Below are 20,344 nucleotides of genomic sequence, written 5' to 3'. Positions count from 1 at the left end.
ATGTAGAAAGAAAGAAAGAAAGAAAGAAAGAAAGAAAGGATGGGAGAGAGAGATAAAGGGAGAAAGGGACAAAGGAGGGAGGTAGGGAGGAAGGGAGGGAAGAGAAGGAAGGAAGGAAGGAAATTTGCCAGCTTATAAACAATTCATTTGTTCCTAATTTTATCTTTATATTTGTTATTTACATTATGTCCTTCATTCTTTGGAGCGTATGTTCTACTATATGCATTATACACTCAAGGAAATAATTTAAAATAGTGCCAGGATTTTCCTATCTCTGTCACAAAGTATAAATTTCATAATTGGACACCAAGTTGTTCTGTATTTTGAACTATAAAGGAGTAGCACCCAAATGAATACTGACTGTTTTTTACAAGAGTGTTCAGCAAGAGGCATCCAGTGTGCAGGAATTGAATGGTTTTATTGCATAATATGGGAGAATTGCTCACTACTGTCTGCTCCTGCTGACAATCCTGATGTTCAATCTGGTAATATTCTCAAAGCTATTTTGCCTTTTTTTTTAAGCCCAATGCTTTGATATTAGATGTTAATAGTTCTTGGTCTATGGGAGAGGAAGAAGGGGACAATTAACATGAAAAAACTCAGTCTGAGAGGAGTCATGCAAGAAAGTCTGCATTGAGTAAGAATGTCTAAGGTTTGGTTTATTTTTTCCATTTGTTTTCTGTCAAATAGGGTAGCATAAAATGCAATAACCTAAACTTTTGCCCCTACATCAGAATAGCTAAATAGCTGTGGAATTGCACTTCATTTGTTAATTGATTCTCCTATGGATATCTTTTCCGGTGATGTCTCTAGAATATTTTAGGTTTCCTCTAGCTATGATGGCTCTATACAGATCCAGAATATTAACATGACTAGAGCTCTGCCCAAGTGAGATTTGCAGAATTAAAACTATCTCTCTAAATATACATAGATGGTATCCCATGCTCAATTAAGTTAATGTGAAAACTTATAATACATTCAACTATATAATATTATAAACAACCTTTGCATTATTTCTGTAAAATTTAGAAAATATTTTAAACCTATAATATCCCCTTCCCATTGTACATTTAAGATAGCTGAATAATATAATTATAGAATCACTATATCTTAAAGCCAGATGAGACTTTAGCATTTATAGGACCTTAGCAGGTGGGACAAATTTGATTTTGAGTTATGGCTCAATTACTGTAACTATGAATTTTGGAAAGATACTTATCTGTTAAAAGTCTCTATTTCTTCATGTTTAATGCTGAAATGTAACATACATGTCTTTTAGGATTATTATAAGAATTTAATGAAATAATACACGTATATTTAGCACAATGTTTGCAGATCAACAGACATTCTCAAATTATTTTTCTTTTTAAACTCAAACAAATTAATAGAGTTATTACTCTGTGAAAGCTAGGAGAATTAAAGAAAGAACGAAACCCTTTCTTAGTTATATTCTGGGAAAAATTGAAGCATGTTCAAAATCATTACCTCATTAATTGTAGACATCTGTAGATAATGTTGTTGAATATGTGGGATTAAACATTATTAGCTGTCACAATTTAGAAGCTAAACAGTGCTTATTAAAGGTCTAAAGTGGGGTTTCACAATAAATAACAAATATTTGAAGAATTTCCTTTGTTGGTACAGTTGATGAACCAATATTGATTCATTAACTACGTTCTATAGTTTACATTAGGGTTCATTATTTGTTGTAAATTCTATGGATTTTGGGAAATGTATAATGACATTTATGCATCATGAAAGTGTCATACAGAATAGTTTTACCACACTGAAAATCTCCTTTGCTCCATCTATTCCTCCCTCCTTACCCCAGAGTCTCTGCAAACCATGAGCTTTTTATTTTTATAGTGTCCAAAGTTTTGCCTTTTCCGGTAGTCATATAGTTGGAATTATACAGTGTGTAGCTTTTTCACATTTGATTCTTTCATTAGAAATATGCATTTAAATTTCCTCCTTTCCCATGCGCACATGTGTGTGTGTGTGTGTGTGTGTGTGTGTGTGTGTGTGTCTTTGATGCAGGCAGGCTGGGTCTGAGGACCCAGGGGAAGGTCCCACAAGGCCAGCCAAGAGAGTCCTTGGCTTCAGGCAGGATAGGAATCAAACACGAGCCAGAGAAAATGGAAACAGAATTTACTGGATAGCATAAGTGACAGAGCAGTGTCAGGAAGACTCAGAAAGGAAAGGAGAAGCACTCTTGTCTTTCCTTGGTGCTGGGGGTTTATATTGGCTAGAGTACATGTTCCTCCAGGAATCCAGGGTAGGGTCCAGTCAAAGGCAAGTGTCAAGTGAACAATATGTATTATTCCATAAATTCTTGAAGGTGGGGGTTTTGATGCCAGCATCAGCTGAGGTTTGTTTGAAGCTAATGTCCTGGAACATGTTTGGGATCTGGCTCTTATTAGGTGTTAACAGGTGTTCGGGACCTGGGACAAAACTCAGAATAATAAAGTTTCTTGCTTCCTCCTTGAAGTGGGAACATAGCTTTTTTGGCTTATTCAGAAACAAACTATGGAACATGAGTAAATGGGGCCTAGCAGAAAAACAGCAGAGATGGAACCTTTCTCAGTGGAGTCCCTTCAGCTTTCCTACTTTAGCTTGATAGCTCATTTCATTTTTTGCTAAATAATATTCCATTGTCTGCCTGCATCAATTTGCTTTTCCACTCATCTACTGAAGGACATTTTGTTTGCTTCCAATTTTTTTTTGGCTGCTTCCAAGTTTATGTAATGATAAGTAAAATTGCTGTAAACACTCATGAGAAAGTTTTGTGGGAATATAAGTTTTAACTCTTTGGGATAAATATTAAGGAGGGCAATTGCTAGATAGTATGGTACTAGTATGTTTAGTGTTGTAAGAAGCGACCAAACTGTCTTCCAAAGTTAATATATCAGTCTTCATTCCCAGAAGCAATGAATGAGAATTTCTGTTGCCCCACAATCATCATGTGGTACTCTCAGTGTTCTGGAATTTGGCCATACTAATAGGTGTATTGTGGTATCTCACTGGCTTTAATTTGTAGCTCCCCAATGATGTGTATTGTTGGGTATCTTTTCATATGCTTATCGTCTTTTTGTGATGTTTGCTGAAATTTTTTGCTCATTTTAATTGAGGTTTTTTATTGTTGAGTTTTAAGAATTCTTTATAAACTTTGGATACTAGACCTTTATTAGGATATATGTTTTGCAAATATTTCCCCCCATCTGTGACTTGTCTTTCATACTCTTAACAGTGTCTCTTGCAGACTGAAGTTTTTATTTTTTATGAATTGTAACTTAATCAGTTTTCCTTTCATCATTTATACTTTCAGCATTGCATTTAAAAAGTCATTGCCAAATCCAAGATTACCTAGATTTTCTCCTATGAGCTTTATAGTTTTGCATTAAAATACAGATTTATTATTCAACATGTAACTTTTGCTTTACATATTTTCCCCCTGAATAGGAAAAAAAAAATACTTGACAAATCGGTACATTCCACGACAAACCACACAAAGAATAATTTCCAAAGTCGAATGCAAGATTTTTACAAATAAAAAGTGAGCTTGTGTCAAAAATTAATTATTGAGAGCCATCATGATGATAAGTCTCGTTTAAGGAGAACTGAATGAAGAAAGAACGATTAAATGAAATTGCTAATTTAGAAACAAAACTTGCGATTGCACTACAGAGCAATAAGAATGTAATCCTTAGGATTATTTTTGCTACAAAAATTATTTCTCTCTGTTCCAGATAAAAATTAAGTTGTATTTCTATGTGACAAGAATCATTTGTATGGCTATCATTTCATTTTAGGTGTGCAGATATCAGGGGAGGAAATAGTTGATGGTATATTATTCCCCACTCAATGGATTATAACGTAAACCCTCTACTTCTTCCGGCTTTGTCATTGATATATTCAAAGTCCGGCTTTGGGAATTAAAAGAAAACAGACTTTTACCTCCCAAACAGTCTGGTTCTTGCAAATAAAATGTGCTTGTACTTCCAGTATTTTCTTTGGGCTATGGATTTAAACTTCCGCTTTGGAAGCCAAAAGCCAATAAATTAACTTTTTGGTCTCACTGGGTTTTTTGTTTGTTTGTTTGTTTGTTTTCTACTTTCTCTAAGGCAAAGTCTAGCTTTAATTTTGGAAAACTGAAGAATTGTGAAAAAATCATAGAAAAAGTTTAAATGCATTTGAAAATCTTAGAGTGTGATGCTCTCCGCAGTGACTGAAGATGGAGTTACCCAGAGAAGTTTGCAACAGATGAATTATCTTTTGTCTAAAATCCGTTCCTTTACCACTTTGTTTGTTACTGTTTTCCAACCTAACAGAAATCACCCTTTGCATCTCTGGAAGGCTATAAAATGATTGATAGGAATTGCTAGTACTTCAGCAATTCTCTGCTCTACAAATAATGCACTTCTGGATTTGCAGTAACACCAGGACATTCCATTCCTCACCCCAAATCAAATGTTAAATGGGCACTCTGAAATGAAGACAAATCTTCAGTCAATTCGACAAAAATATCATATTCCGAATGTACTGTTCTATTTTTCTTTCTCTTAAACCTCATTTTAAAAGTGATGTGAATGTTGAGTCCAAGTGCCTCTACAGTTGGAAAAAAACCAAATGGAGGTAGAGTTCCTAATGATCTTTGCCATGTCTAACAAGTAAACCTATTTCATTAGCAAAGACTTCAGAGTATGCATCAGTAGGAAGTTTTATACGAGGTATTTGGTGTTTAATTTCTTTCCTAGAGTTTTAAGGTTATATAGCTAGACATAAAAACTCCAGCCATTCTGAAGGTCTTTCCAGCTACTTAAACTCACTTGAAATATGAATAGCAAAGAAATAATTGTTTTTAAGAAATTAGTTTAATGTTTAATTACTGTACATATGTGGGAGGTGCCCAGCATTCTTACTTTCTTTTTCTGGCACTCTATGTTTAGAATTTCATGCAAATCACTTTGAGCATCTTGTGAAACATTCAGGGTAATGGGAAAGTGTCACAATAATGGAAATGTTGCAAACCTTTCCTAATGCTTTTGTGCTATATTTAATCTCAGAAATTCAAAAGATCATTTAATCATCATCTCCAACATTCTCAATATAACTGCTTCAGGTTAAGTCTGGTTATATGTTTCTCGTCACTTATTTCACTTATTTTGAACATATTGTATACGTTCATGTAGGACTTTTCTTTCCATATCTGACCTCCCCTCTCTAATTCTTCAATATTATTCGTACTATGGCTTCTGATTGTATTGCTCAAAGCAATAACCACACAAATTTTAATAAGGCCAGCAAAAAAGAGCCAGAAAAGCCTTTGCTATGTTTTTATTCTCTGCTTTGAATAATAAAATAAATTGGTGACTGTATATCATTGTTCTATAGCAGAGGTGAACATTCGATTCACTCTTAGTGAATATTCTTTGTATGTTTTTTTCCTGTGCAAAATTTACTAGGAAAAACATAATTTGTGGCGGCTATGATTTTGCCTTTAATTAAACAGAAATTACAGTTTATTAGATAATTAATCTTCCAAAAATAACCACTGTTTTTCCTTAAATATTTTTTTCACTATTTTAGAGCTGAACAAAAACAGCTCTACAATCTAAAATTAACCAACTTTAGTGAATACAGATAAAACATTCATTATATATACATGTGTGTTTGTAAACTAGTAGTATTAATTTATTTACAATTTTTAAGTTGATTTATTTATTTTGAGAGAGAGAGAGAGAGTGCGTCGGAGGGGCAGAGAGAGAGGGAGAGAATCCCAAGTGTTGGGGAGCCCAATGTAGGGCCTCGCAAACTATGAGATCATGACCTGAGCTGAAATCAAAAGTCAGTTGCTTAACCCAGGCACCCCAGTAGTATTAGTTTAAAAACAACTTACCAACATATTTGAAAAATAATAGCTTCTTAATGTGTCATTAAAGTACACATCTATGGACTTAAAAAAAAAAGTTGATGATTATATACCTTCCACATTGAAACTTGTACTTTCAGTTCCAGGGGAAATATACAATTTCTATTGAGATAGGACCATGCTTGGATTTATTATAGGCCTTAATGGCACATTCATGACTGAACGCTACAAATTAGGTAAAAACTCTAGTGAGTTTATAATGAAGGTTTTCAGTGTTTAGTTTTTTTCATGCAAATGAACAGACTGTCCTTTATATGAGTTAATTTGTCTAAATTTAAGTGCACAGGTATTTGTCTACCTAGGTTCCTAAACCATGATTTAGGATTTAGACAAAACAATTTACTGGTCCTAGGTGTGTTATAAGAGGACTTTATTCATTCACCCAACAAACATTCCTATTGGTCTAACAGGTGCCATGTATTATACTAGGGACTAGATATGATACCTCAAGCAATAAAATTGAGAGATAGATTGATTAGTACATCATTAAAACATAGGAAGAACCTGTAATGAAAACATATAAGCCATTTGATGGGAATACCAAATAACATAGAACCAAATTTGTCTTACTATAAGTCAGCATGGATTTCCTAAGGAATGAACATTTGACTAGTGCTTTGAAACAATGGTAGAAGTTGATCAGGCACTCTAAGGGGGATTGGCAGATGAAATACTATGATTTATGGTAAGAAATATATATGTGGGGCATCTGGGTGGCTCAGTCATGATTTCACAATTTTTGGTTTCCAGCCTACATTGGGCTCTGTGCTGACATCTCAGAGCCTGGAGCCTGCTTCAGATTCTGTTGTCTCTCTCTTTGCTCCTCCCCTGCTCACACTGTCTCTTTCTCTCTCAAAAATAAACAGGTATATATACATACATATATATGTATATGTATATACATATGTATATACATGTATATGTATACATGTATAGGTATATATACACATGTATATGTATATGTATATACATGTATATGTATATGTATATACATGTATATGTATATGTACATGTATATCTACATGTATGTATATATATACACACATATAAACATATATGTATATATATAGTTTTTGTCCCATTTCTGGCATGGAACCTTAAAACTTTTGGAATTTCCCAAATGATGAGAGCAATAAAAGTGTTTTTGTTATGTTAATGAGGTGACATTTGTATCCCACCCCCCATCCCACTGTGGGGTGATTGCCAGGGTAATTAATCAACCTTGTGATTAGAAGGTTGCAATTATGGAATTTCAGTCCCATCCTGTGGCCTCTGGGGTGGAAGAGGGACTGGAGGTTGAATCAAGTGCCAAAGGCCAGTGATTCAGTGATTTAATTAATCATGCCTGTGTAATGAAGCCCCTGTAAAACCCCAAAAGGACAGGTTTTGGAGAGAGGCCAAGTTGGGAATACTTGAAGATGTGTGGAAAATGGCACACCTGGAGAAGGCGCGGAAATTCCTTGCCCTTCCCACATATTTTGCTTTATGGAATTTTCATCTGGCTGTTTTGAGTTATAAAAGCTGAATCTAGAAAGTAAAATGGTTCTCTGAGTTCTGTGAGATGCTCTAGAAACTTAAACAAACCCAAGGAGGAGGTCGTGGGACCTGATTTGTGGCCAGCCAGTGGGGTCAGAAGTACACATAACAACCTGGGCCTACAACGGGCTCTGAGGTCGGGCAGGAGGGCAGTTTCATAGAACTGAACCCTTAACCTATGGAATGTGATGCTCTCACTGGGTGGTGAGTGTTGGAATTGAATCGTAGAACACTAATTTGGTGTCCAGAGAATTGCTTGTTGGTGTAGGGAAGTGAACATCAGTTGAATGGAACTCCATGGTTTTCTTTTTCTATATATTTGGGATACCTGATATTTTTAAGTGTTTTATAACCTGCATAGTGTTGCTTTTAATCAGAATTAAGCATTCCATCATTCCACTATTTTAATCTAGAAATTTTCCTCAATTCGTACTGATCAGTCACTCAAATCTAAAATTGAGTCAGTTGGAACTGAAATCTAAAATAATATGTTATTTCTGGGGCATCTGGGTGGCTCAGTTGGTTAAGCATCTGATCTTGATTTCAGCCTAGGTCGTGACCTCGTGGTTTGTGGAATTGAGCCCCGCATCCAGCTCTGCACTGACAATGTGGAGCCTGCTTGGGATTCTCTCTCTCTTTCCTCTCCCCTGGTGTGTGCTCTCTCTCTCTGTCTCTCAAAATAAATAAAATACACATTTATTTAAAATATAATAATAAAATACACAATTTATTTAAAAAATAAAATAATATGTCATTTCTAAAAGTACAGATAAAAATATAAAATTTTATATTTCACAAATTTTGCTATTAAAGAGATAAAAGCAAAAACATGCCTTTTTTTCTTTCATAATTGTCAATGTCCTTTATTCCCATTGGGTACCACCTCTGAGGTCAGAAGTTAGTACGGGTTGTAATATGCAACGCTAATTTGATCTATTTACTTGCAGAGAGCCATATCCTAGAAGATGTCAACAAATGTATCATAGCCTTGAGAGACCAGGATGCTGATAACTTAGACCGTGCTGCAGGTGCCATCAGAGGACGGGCAGCAAGACTTGCTCATATTGTCACAGGTGAAATGGACAGTTATGAGCCAGGAGCTTACACTGAAGGTGTGATGAGAAATGTTAACTTCCTTACAAGTACTGGTAAGTCTCAGTCCCCAGTAACAGCTTCACTATTCCTGATATTTGAATGTCTGTGGCTACCAAATATTCATACATGTGGAAAGAAGATCTCTGCCTGTTGTTTGTTAAGCAATAGGTTGCTCCACCATCTGATAGGTGCTTGCCTCTTGTGGTTAGATGATTTGAAATTTATTTCTAGCAGTAAATATATTTATTGGGAAAGGTAAGTGTTTTATAAATATGTGTTATATAAATTAGCTACAGGCCTTAGCCACTTATGAATGTTTATTAATGCCAGAACTGTTAGGATATATAATTGGGCCAGATGTTATAAGTACGTAATAGTTTCCAAATCCTCTTTCAGCTGTATCATTGGTACCCCAGGTTTTTGTTTATGTTACTTAAACAGGAAACTGGTCCTATGGTTCCAGAGAAATGCTCTGTACTGTCTTTCACAGTCTGTTTGCAAACATTTTGTTCTTCAAAATCTTCAGAATCTTCTGTGATTACTTGACAAATATGGAATGAGGGGCACCTGGATGGCTCAGTTGGTTAAGTGTCTGACTTTGGCTCAGGTCATAATCTTGCTGTTTGAGAGTTTGAGCCCCATATCAGCTCTCTGCTCTCAGGGCAAGGCCTGCACTGGGTCCTCTGTCCCCCTCTCTCTCTGCCTCTTCCCCACCAGCAACCGCACTTTCTCTCTCTCTCAAAATTAAATAAACATACATACATAAATAAATAAATAAATAAATAAATAAATAAATAAAAGAAATATGGAATGAGGATTGTGTTTTGGTTGAAGCACCCAGTTTAATATTTTTTTTAAAATTTTTTAAATGTTTATTATTATTGAGAGACAGAGAGAGAGAGAGCATGAGCATGGGAGGGGCAGAGAGAGGAGAAGACACAGAATCTGAAACAGGCACCAGGCTCTGAGCTGTCAGCACAGAGCCCGAAGTGGGGCTCGAACTCACGAACTGTGAGATCATGACCTGAAGTTGGATGCTTCACTGACTGAGTCACCCAGGCGCCCCTAATAATTAAAAAAAAAAAATTAACGTTTTATTTATTTTTGAGACAGAGAGAGACAGAGCATGAACAGGGGAGGGTCATAGAGAGAGGGAGACACAGAATCTGAAACAGGCTCCAGGCTCTAAGCTGTCAGCACAGAGCCCAACGTGGGGCTCGAACTTACGGACCGCAAGATCATGACCTGAGCCAAGATCGGATACTTAACCGACTGAGCCACCCAGGCGCCCCTATTTTTAAAATAGGGAAGTAAATGCTTATTTTGAATCACTCAGTAAAATGGCATTCTTATATTAAACACTATTAACATTTCTCCAACAAACTTACAGAAGCATTTGATTTCATACAGATTTAGAAAAAGATGGATATAATTTGAATAAGGGCAATCAATTATTTTTATAAATCATCATGGCAGAACTTTTTCCTGTGAAAACCCTTTGCATTCTGTGAAATCCTCAGTTTGAATTTTTCTTACTAATTAACTCAACACTAGGGTGATGGTGCACCCATGATTACTAAAATATTTGAAATTCCATATTTAATCCTAGAGAATTAATCCTAGAGAATTGTTAATTAATATTAATATTAATCCTAGAGAATTGTTCTTTATGTTATGCAGAGGGCATATCAAATTCAGATGATACATACATTGTTTCATTAAAGTGGTAGAAGGAATAAGGATGGGTGATTTTTCAGGGACAGGAGAGGGAGCTGCTTCTTAAATTTAAATGACTAAGGGAAACCCACCAATGGTGGAATCAACCTTCAGTGGGGAGTAGTTCTGAAGAGGCATACCACACAGTTGGTACAGAATTGATGATTAATGTCACTGTTTTCCTAACAGCTTGATCTAGAAAATCATTGGTGAATCTTGGCACAAGGTTTTCTCATAATCTCTTTAAAAACATTTCTAAAATAGTGGAACATTGAAGATAGGCTAAGGAAAGATGGAGAGGGTCCATCGGTACCTGTTGATGATAGTATATTTCTATATTATACCTATAACTGTTAATATTATATTTCTGTGACAACTCAAAAGCCACTGGTGTTCCAAATACGGCCCTGGTAGTTGTCAGATGATATATACCACACACCACATAATGACGTATGGCGATATATTTAGTTAAGGAAATAAATATATTGATTAATTGTGTTAATGGTAGTTCTGCGTCTTTTCCATGAACTAAATATGACTGGTCTTCTTGTTGGTCAAAATGAAGTACAGAGATATCTGACATTTTTTTTCTACTTTCTGAGAATAAAATTATAAGTAAAAGAAGAATGCACTAAGGGTTCTCTTTTTAGCCAAATGAAAATTTCCTTCAGGGAGTTGAATAGGTCAGGTCTACCAGGATCTTACATATATCTTGCCTCTGTCTCAATTTTCTATTCATATTAGTAATGTCCTTTGGACACACTGTTATGGTCAGAATGTCTGTATGAGGTACCAAGCTTACAGTTTCCTTTTCCATAGGATAGAGTTTATATGAGCTGTAAGCAAAGAAATAGAAATGAAATTCTAAACTGTCCAGGATGTGAAGTGTATTGTAAGAACCCTGTTCACAATCAATTCTTATAATCTAAAATAAGAAAATAAAAATAAAGCAAAGTTATTTATGCCTTTAATTACAAGTTTGTCAATACCTCTATGATTTATAATGGCCTATGAGATAACTAACCAATATTGGGTACAAAATTCATTCATTCAGAAGATGGAGAAGTCTTTTTCTTCTAATTAGTTGTATATAACTTTAATTAAAATTCTCCAGGTAAGTCATATCCTGTGCCCCAAATATAATACGTATAGAATAATTCTGGGCTGTTCTGTAAGTCTCATTATTAATGTAACTATAATTTATGACTTTCCAATTTTGTCATTTTAGTTTTTCAAATAATTTTTTGACTTATCTTTGGAGAAATATTCTCCTTTTTTTATATGTCTAATTCCAGACTTTTCTCCAGTTTTTCTTGAAATTTATCAAAAGCATGCCCTACTAAAGGGAATTCTGAACAATAAATTAGATGAAAATGCTAATTAGATCAGCTTGATCTTAACCAAAGCTGAAATATGTGAGCATTTTCCCTCCCGTAGAGATACTATGAAAAATACTTTCAACTATTCTATCCTCCATAATTAAATAACAGAAGATGTTCATCTTTGTTCACATCTGCTCATCACTCGGACTTATTATTTATAAATAATCATCAAATTAAGTAATTGGAAATGTCATGTTTTTGTGTCATGAAGCCTTAATAGTTAACATTTTAGCAAGTGAATGGTCTGTACATAGGTGGCCTTTCTTTTTCCTTTTCCCTTATACAGTTCTCAGGTCTTGACCCTGCTTCCTGAAAATCACTTAATAAGGAGCTTTTGTGAATTGTTTTTATGACCGAGACTTCCTTAACACTGCAAAATTTGCCTTAAAGTACTGTAATCAATGATAAAACCTAAGCCCTGCTTATCTAAATCACAGAGTGTTTTTGGAACATTGCACCTTTGATTTTAATCAGACTTTGTGGCTCATTAGCACATTTTCAAGATTTGATGATCTTCTAAGTATTTCCTCAGCATTAGGAAGCAGGGTTGCCCTGTTACATTGCAGGAATTTGCACTGTTCATAAGCCCTAGCAGTCGGCTTTGTGTGAAATGTAGGCAACATCTGGAACACTGCATTTCATTCCGACAGAGGCATAATTTTGTCATCTCCATGTGGTATTTTTTATTCTGCCCAATTTTTCCGTTATGCAGCTTATTCATTTGTCAGGATTTCCTGATAGGAGAGAGGAAATATATTGACTTTTTCTGGTTAAATAACAAACCTTATCAATTTTAATGTGAAGGCTTAGAAGTTACATTCCTACACCAACTTTAGTTCTTTCACGCTAGGTTTGGGGAAAAACCTAAACCAAGAGGGGACTGAAAACAGTATTTTTCGGATGTGATTTATGGACTCTTACCAAATTCAGAAATTAGCAGTCCCCAAAGCATCTGTTGCAAACCACCAAACTCCACCTGGTTTCAATGTCAGCCAGCCTCATGGACCAAAACAGAGCAGGCACATAAATAAACCTGACCAAGATATCCGGGTGGCATCCACTGCTGGCAGCTTGCAGTGAAGACAAGCAAAGGGTTATTCATCAAGTACTCCATCAAACCCAAACTGGAAAATCTGTACCCAGAATCCTTCCCCTAATAGAATAGAGAAGAACCATATGGTTGCAATTTTTCTTCTTACAGGCACATTAGAGAGTTGAAAAGAATCTAGAACCAACAAATACTTCCAAAATGTTCTTATACATTTTTCTTACAGCCAGCTTGAACCATAGACTTTTAAAATGAATTTTATCTAAAAATAATTTTAAAATGTTAATAGCGATAAATCCTGTCAAGTCCCTTTCATTTAATATTCTTCACGTAAAAATATCCTACATTTTGTAGCCAGATTAAAACATGTTTATTTACTATCCTTATGTTGCATCTCTGGTCTATAACCTTAAATAATTATAAGATAAAATGCAAAGACTTTAGTTTTTAGCAGTTTTTGCCCTCCACAATCCAGCAGAGTCTCATAATTAGTCATCCATATACTAGGTATGACTCAATATGACTCAAAATAATTTTTATGTGTCCAGTAGTATTGAACAGTACAATTTTGTTTTGTCTTAAGAATTAGTGTCTAATTATATATATAATGACCTATATAAATAACATATATATTAAATACACATGTAAATAATATACATAACATATACTTATAAATTACATTCATTATATATATGGAAAAACTCAGATGAATGGCTTATTCTAATAAATGGGAAAGTCTGGCAACTCTAGGACAGAGTTTGCTATGAAATTGGCTGGAGCTTAGTGGTGTTTCCTTTTCATTGAGCCTCAGCGATAGTCTCCACCATGCCATAGTCTCCTCCACTCCCTGTCATTATATACCTAGCTGCTTAACTCACTTAATTTATCTGTCTAAACTCTATTGGCATTTGAGTTCACCTGAACATGCATTTCTAAGTTGTTGTTTTTTGGAGGTTTTTTCTTCCTTTTTTGGGCCAAAGGCACTTTCTACTCCATCTAAGTTGGTAGTTTCACATTTCATTTTCACATTTTATCTGTCTTTCAAGAAACAGCTCATATCCCATGTCCTCTGGGAAACTTTCTTTACTTCCTCTGGTAGTAGGGAATTCTTTCTGGTTTCATGTACTATAGATTTTAAAGGACTTGCCACTCAGTCCTATCGTTCTAGATAACTATATGCTGTTGATGAACTCTTAAGATATAGTTACACAGAAATGACTTTTTCCTTCAACATAGAATATAAGCTATAGAAGAAAATGTTGTGTGTCTTGCATTTTTTAAATTTCTCTTTGCATCTTTTCCAGACCTACCATTGTGTCTTGCATGGTGTTAGAGTAAAACAAAACAATGCAGCAAAACAACCCTTGAATTGTGTCTATATGCGTGTACTAATTCTATTCTAACAGTGAAAAGTCTTTTCTTCTCTAGTGTCCCTCTAAAATTATAACTATTGTCCAACACTTTCTCAAATGCCACCACCTTCACATAGTAGCTTCTGATACCATTTCAGTTAGAATTAATTGCTCTGTTATATATGTTACCATTGGATGAGCTTGTTCTCTAGTTAATGGCTATTTCATTTTGCCTTGTATCATAAGCAGTCCTTTACATACAAGTTTCTCCAAGTAGATAGTAATGTCCTTAAAGGCAATCACCATACTTTATTATTTTTATGTTCCACAGTAGCATTTTACACATAATAGAGGTGCCTAAGTCATTTTCCCAAGTTTAAATTTAAAATTCACTCTAATATTGTACTGTGATACATTCTAATACAGATATGCAAATGAACCAGTTATCATCACAGTTCAGGGAAAGACAAAAACAAAACTCGAAAACAGTAGACTGTGTCAAAGGCTTGAGCAAAGAAAAGGTCAGGGAAGTAATTAATTACTGTCCAGAGTTAGATATTAGCTACTTCCAGAAAACTTAGGGTCAGATGTCTGAAAGGTCTTTAGCAAGCCTTTGAACTAGAGATCACGACTTCTGTGTATTCTATTACTTACAAGACCCATCCTTGAAGTGCATCTGGTGAAAGATCCCATTGAACCTAATTTCATTAATGGTTCTAGCAAAGCCCTGTACGGGGGATAGCAACCATGCCTTGTTTTGGGAAGCTGTTTTTGGTGAACTTCCTTCCCCTGGTAGCAGTTTGAGACAGGCCTCCTAATTATATGCTTTCTTACTTTTGGCTTCAGCTAGAATCTACACCGTTTAACACAGAGAGCATTAACAAGAAGCTTCTGTCTGTAGATCATTTGGTTAACCTGGATAGCAGGGTGTCTTCATGTTGTTGATGCTAAAATCAGAAGCTAAATGACAACCCAGCCTGGGGCGCCTGGGTGGCTCAGTCCGTTGAGCATCCGACTTCAGCTCAGGTCATGATCTCACAGCTCGTGAGTTTAAGCCCTGTGTTGAGCTCTGTGCTGACACCTCAGAGCCTGGAGCCTGCTTCGGATTCTGTGTCTCCCTCTCTCTCTGCCCCTAACCCACTCGCATTCTGTCTCTGTCTCTCTCAAAAATAAATAAACATTAATTTTTTTTAAATGACAACCCAGCCTCTGTAAAGCAAAGGGAGATCCCATGGCATTGGAAGTACTTCCATTGCTGTAGGATTTAGGGATCCTGCACCACCACTGTGAGTTGAAGAAAGCAGCTACTAGAACTTCTGAGCAGAAACCTGCTTTCTGCCTAAAGAGAACTGTATTTGAATAGGATCCATATTTAGTTAGCAGGCTAAGGATACTTTTTTACCTTGCCATTTTAAGTAGTTAGAAATATAAACTTGTCAGAAAAAAAGTGCTATAAAAGCTGAAATCTCTATGTACTGGGGATGCAAAGGCTTTTTGGACCTTTTTGATAAGGGTAGATCCTGAGAGAACTACATGGAATAACCCAAAAAACCACTGTGGACAGTAACTTTACTAATAAAAAGAATACATTCTGACATGGTAGAAATTTTATCATCAAAAGAGGAAATAATATGGAGTGCTTAAAAGTGAATTCATAAAATCATAAAGAGGGCCTGAAATATTCCTATGTCTGGAAAATATAAAATATCTAACGGTGAGGCTGATGCTAAGTGAGGTATGGGTAGGGAAGATGAGTTGAGATGGCCTGAAAGGAAGGGAACATTGACAAAAGAACTGGGGAGTATGGACCTGCTGGGTGGATATTCATCAGTGCAAAGATGTTCTAGAGGTCTTGTACCTTCTTTAAGTCTAAAACTCCTATGACCAGGCTTAGAAGCATGTTCTCCAGCCAAAAAAGACATTATCTGGAAAGAGAAATAGGACGCATTGTTCTTTCTGATCCTATTTTCACAAATTTTCAATAAAAAAGACTAATTCAGGGTTATTTCATGATCCTTCATGTGGTAGGGCACATAGAAATAGAGCATATATAAAAGGATTAAGCATGAAGCTCCAGTTTCAGATCTGGATTTCAAGCAATGGACTCTAGCTATGGGTAAATTAAGCAGAAAAAGAGACAAACTAACAAACACAGAAGATAAGTGGAAAAAACAGACCGCAAGGGATGTTGCATGTAGGAATCTGGTTAGTCATCCTAAAGAAAGAGGTACCATTCCTGCCCTCTCTGAACACTTAATACTATTATTAGCATCATAATGTTGTAACACTGGACCCCACAGATAGTACATTGCCATCACATTCCAGATACTTCCACCAATGAATAAAATCCTAAGGAAATTCCTGCTTTTGTCTCACTTGCTCTGAATTCAACTTCCTCAGCGGAAGCATCATATTTTTGGAGTTTAAATCATGTGCCCACACCTCGACTGCTGGTATGGGGCAAGGGGAGTTTGCAAGTACTGCCTTTGAGCCCCTATGGAGAATAGTGCTTGGCCTCATACTGAGACCCTCATACAAGCAGATTCCCTGGTATAAGAATAGGCTTTGTGGTCTTGCACAAAGGGAGATGGTGTGTTAAAGAGCAGGAGAGGAGGAACATCAACAAGGGAGGGAAAGGGCCCAAAGAAGGGAAATTGAGGACTGATTTTACCAACTTAGGCTGGTCACCATCAATGTCAGGACAACAGAAATGCTTCCAGAATCACCCAGTTAGAAGCACTGTATTAAAGCATCTTGCCGTCAAACCCATTTTTTTTTCTGATGGTTTATAAAATCTAAAAACAAGTATAAAAGCATGCTTTCTTCCTGGCAGATCTATTAAATGAGGTATTATGATAACACTTTAAACCTAAGTATGTCCAGAGTGGATGTGCCTTAACAGAATGTATGATGTGAATGTGATTCTGTTGCCAAGAGAGTGGCAAAGATGGACGTATATGAATCTGTGAAGTCTTGTAAAAAAGTGAAAAAAGAGGCGCCTGGGTGGCTCAGTCAGTTAAGTGTCTGACTTTGGCTCAGGTCATCATCTCCTGGTTAGTCAGTTCAAGCCCTGCGTCAGGCTCTGTGCTGACAGCTCAGAGCCCTGAGCCTGCTTCAGAGTCTGTCTCCCTCTCTCTCTGCCCCTCCCCAACTCACACACACACACTGTCTCTCTCTCTCTCTCTCTCAAATATAAATAAAAAACATTAAAAATTTAAAAGAAAGTGAGAAAATTACTCTTCAATGGTTTCTTCTTTTATTCTTTAACAACAATGACCAAAAATTAATAGGATTATATCCTATTATTGTTCAAATGTACAGTGATACTGTATCAAAATGTATGATTTTGTTCTAAATCCAAAGGGATGGGGGTTTTGACTTCATTTATTTTAAGATTTACTAAGGGAGACATAGTAAACATATTTTGTAACAGCATAAACTAGTTCCTTCTAAATCACAGTGTGCGCATAACCACCGGGAAAAAGAAGTGGCTGTTTATTTAAGGCAGAGGGGATCAGAAGCTCTGGGGTCTTAAGCAGTGTTAGGTCCTTCCCAGCAATCCTGAGAGCTACAGGGATCAATACCTCTAAATAATAATAACCTTCTAAAACACACCCATGTCACAACATAGTCAGGAAGCTCCGGACTAGGCTATTATCTACTGGGTGGTCCAACAGTTAAGTCTCTTTATAGTAGAATTACTGTAAAATGTTTTGTGAATGGGGTGCCTGGGTGGCTCACTCGGTTGGGTGTCAGACTTCGGCCCAGGTCATAATCTCCTGGTTTGTGGATTCGAGCCCCACGTCAGGCTCTGTGCTGACAGCTCAGAGCCTCGAGCCTGCCTTGAATTCTGTGTCTCCCTCTCTCTCTGCCCCTTCCCTACTCACACTCTGTCTCTCTGTCTCTCAAAAATAAACAAACATTGAAAAAATTTAAAAAAATTAAATGTGTTGTGAACTATAACATAGTATATGTTTTTAAAAATGGAGACAAGTATCTGGCAGGAGGCTCCTTCCTTCTACTTCATCTTGAAAGTCAGATTTATGAAACTAATGAAATAACTCCCTTCAGTTGTTATAAATATCTGTTTCATGTATTAATAGCCCTCAGTTGTAAAGACAGTTAATTTTACTTTTTTATAGATGTTTATATATAGCCTGGAAAGTCTGGTTATATATTTATTTATGTGAGCTGGTAAAACTTTTATATACTCATCTGTAAAACTAAATTTGAGGCTCAAGGTCACTGACTCTAGAAAATGAATGAGGTGGTATGGCTGTCAGATTTTGTTTCCTCTGGCTTTGAAGTGAACATTAACCATTTTTTTTTTCTGGGATTCTTTAAATGTAGTTCTCGTTGTGCGGGCATGGTCACAATTGACATGATGATATTGCCACATTTCTGAGATGAGAGTATGTGTAGTAAGTGAAGACTTAAGCGTTTCTAAAGTAAACAGTATCTATAGCTATTGCCAGAATAAGGCAGTATTGCATTTGTACTCTTAGACTTTGTGGATATGAAAACAAATGCTGAAAAATCATACCATTGTAAAGAGAAAAACAAATTAGCAGGCCTACATTTTCAAATGACAGTGCTATCCACAAGCTTTATTAATAAATGTGAATATTTTCTTCAGTAAGTCAACAACTTATTATGATTGGGTAAGTTAAGGATTATTTCACCTCTTGGTGAAAACTATAACCTTGGGAAAAACTATGAACATAGTGTATATCTCAAGATTTTCAATGAAGGAAGAGATGACCTGACTGAAGGAAGAAAGGATATTTTCAACACAGCCACAGTTGGGAGAATAATGCTGGGAACAGATCAAGTGGAGTAAAGAGTATCTAGAAACATTGGTCAGTTGTCCAGTAACCGACTAAGTGAGGATAGAGATAGTTCAAGAAAAAAAAAACAATGAAATGTTAGGCAACTAGAAATTATTTTGCACCATGTGCCCATGCTGATTGCTGCTGCCAAGTATTTTCATTTCCCAAGTTAAATTTTCAAGCTCATGGTAATTTTCAACTTCCTCTTTTGTCAATTACAAAAGAAAGTGTTACTGCTTAACAATCACATACAGCAGGCTAAGGACCTTGGAACAAGTTTCTTCTGAAATGTATTAGTAACCCAATGGTATCTTAGAAAATGTAATATATTCTGGTGATCATCCACCATTTACTTTTACTGTCTGCCAAAATCTGGAGCAGTTAAAGTTAAGTGAACAATTTATGTTATAAAATTTGTCTGCTGATGTAGGGACTTTTAAAGGTATCATTTATTATAAACACTACTAGCAATATTTCTTTTAAGATTCCAGATATTTTAAAATCCATGTTGATTGTAGGTTACAGTGATCTAAAAAAAGTTATGAGCATTCCTTTACTATTGCCACAAAACTCCTGTGTAACTAGAAAAAGGAATTAGAGTCTTGATAAAAAAATGAGGGAAGTAGCAAGTTAAAATGTTACAGTTCTCTTATGTGTCTTCACTTTCTTCTTTCTACCAAATACTTCCATATGCAAATTGTTTTTTATTTATTATTTGTTTTCATTAATGTATTCATTCTATCTTTGCAATTGCAGTCAAATAATTTTGAGTCCAGGAACTAACAATGTGGGTTTTCCCCATTTTTAATCTATTTAAAGAGGTAGCAAGAACACAGACTGACAAGATATATCTATCAAACCTTAGTTTAACATCCCTTTAACTAACAGTAAAGAGACACAAAAGGAAATAAACCCATAGTAACAAATGCATGGTTATGCACTTATCAAGAGAAAACAAATCCAGAAGATAGAAAGTATCTCGAAACATGCAGATGGAAGAAAGATAACAGCAAAGGCCTCAATCTAGAATATGCACAAGCAGAAGCCATCAAGGAGATTAACTTTCCGCCTTGTCTGATGTTGACTTAATCAGCAACACTGGATTCTGGAAAACAATGAAGCAATGGCTTCACATTCAGTGAGAGTATTAATTTGAACTTAGAGTACGTCATTCATGCAAAATGTGTGGCAAAATAAAAAGTGTTTTGTATGCACAAGAACCCAGACTAAATTGCAGAAACACTTTTTGAGAACTTGAAAAGTTATTCAAACAAAATAAGAGGAAAGAGCAGAAAGAGTAAGATATGGAAAACTGAAATTGTGAATCTAATTCAACAATGTAATGGATAAAGTGACAAGATGGCAGATCCCTAGTAGGTCTAGAAAGTGACTGATCCAAGGTAGAACAGAAAGTCAGTAGAGTGCAAGGAAAAAAAAAAAATTCTGAAAGGAGCCTG

The 20,344-nt window shown here is 35.8% G+C and overlaps 1 protein-coding gene across 7 annotated transcripts in view; it reads left to right on the top strand.

Moving 5' to 3' along the window:
• Positions 1–20,344, top strand: part of CTNNA3 (catenin alpha 3) — a 1,731,503-nt gene that overhangs the window by 1,271,405 nt on the left and 439,754 nt on the right. For all 7 annotated transcript variants that reach the window (XM_053207653.1, XM_027062103.2, XM_053207654.1 and 4 more), the window contains one exon: positions 8,413–8,613. In XM_053207653.1, the coding sequence (XP_053063628.1) occupies positions 8,413–8,613 (201 nt within the window). The remainder of the gene's footprint in view (positions 1–8,412; positions 8,614–20,344) is intronic.

This window comes from Acinonyx jubatus, chromosome D2, assembly GCF_027475565.1.
Source record: "Acinonyx jubatus isolate Ajub_Pintada_27869175 chromosome D2, VMU_Ajub_asm_v1.0, whole genome shotgun sequence".
NCBI classification, from domain to species: domain Eukaryota; kingdom Metazoa; phylum Chordata; class Mammalia; order Carnivora; family Felidae; genus Acinonyx; species Acinonyx jubatus.
The sequence above is the reverse complement of the archived record's forward strand: the minus strand, read 5'-3'. Positions and strand labels throughout refer to the sequence as shown.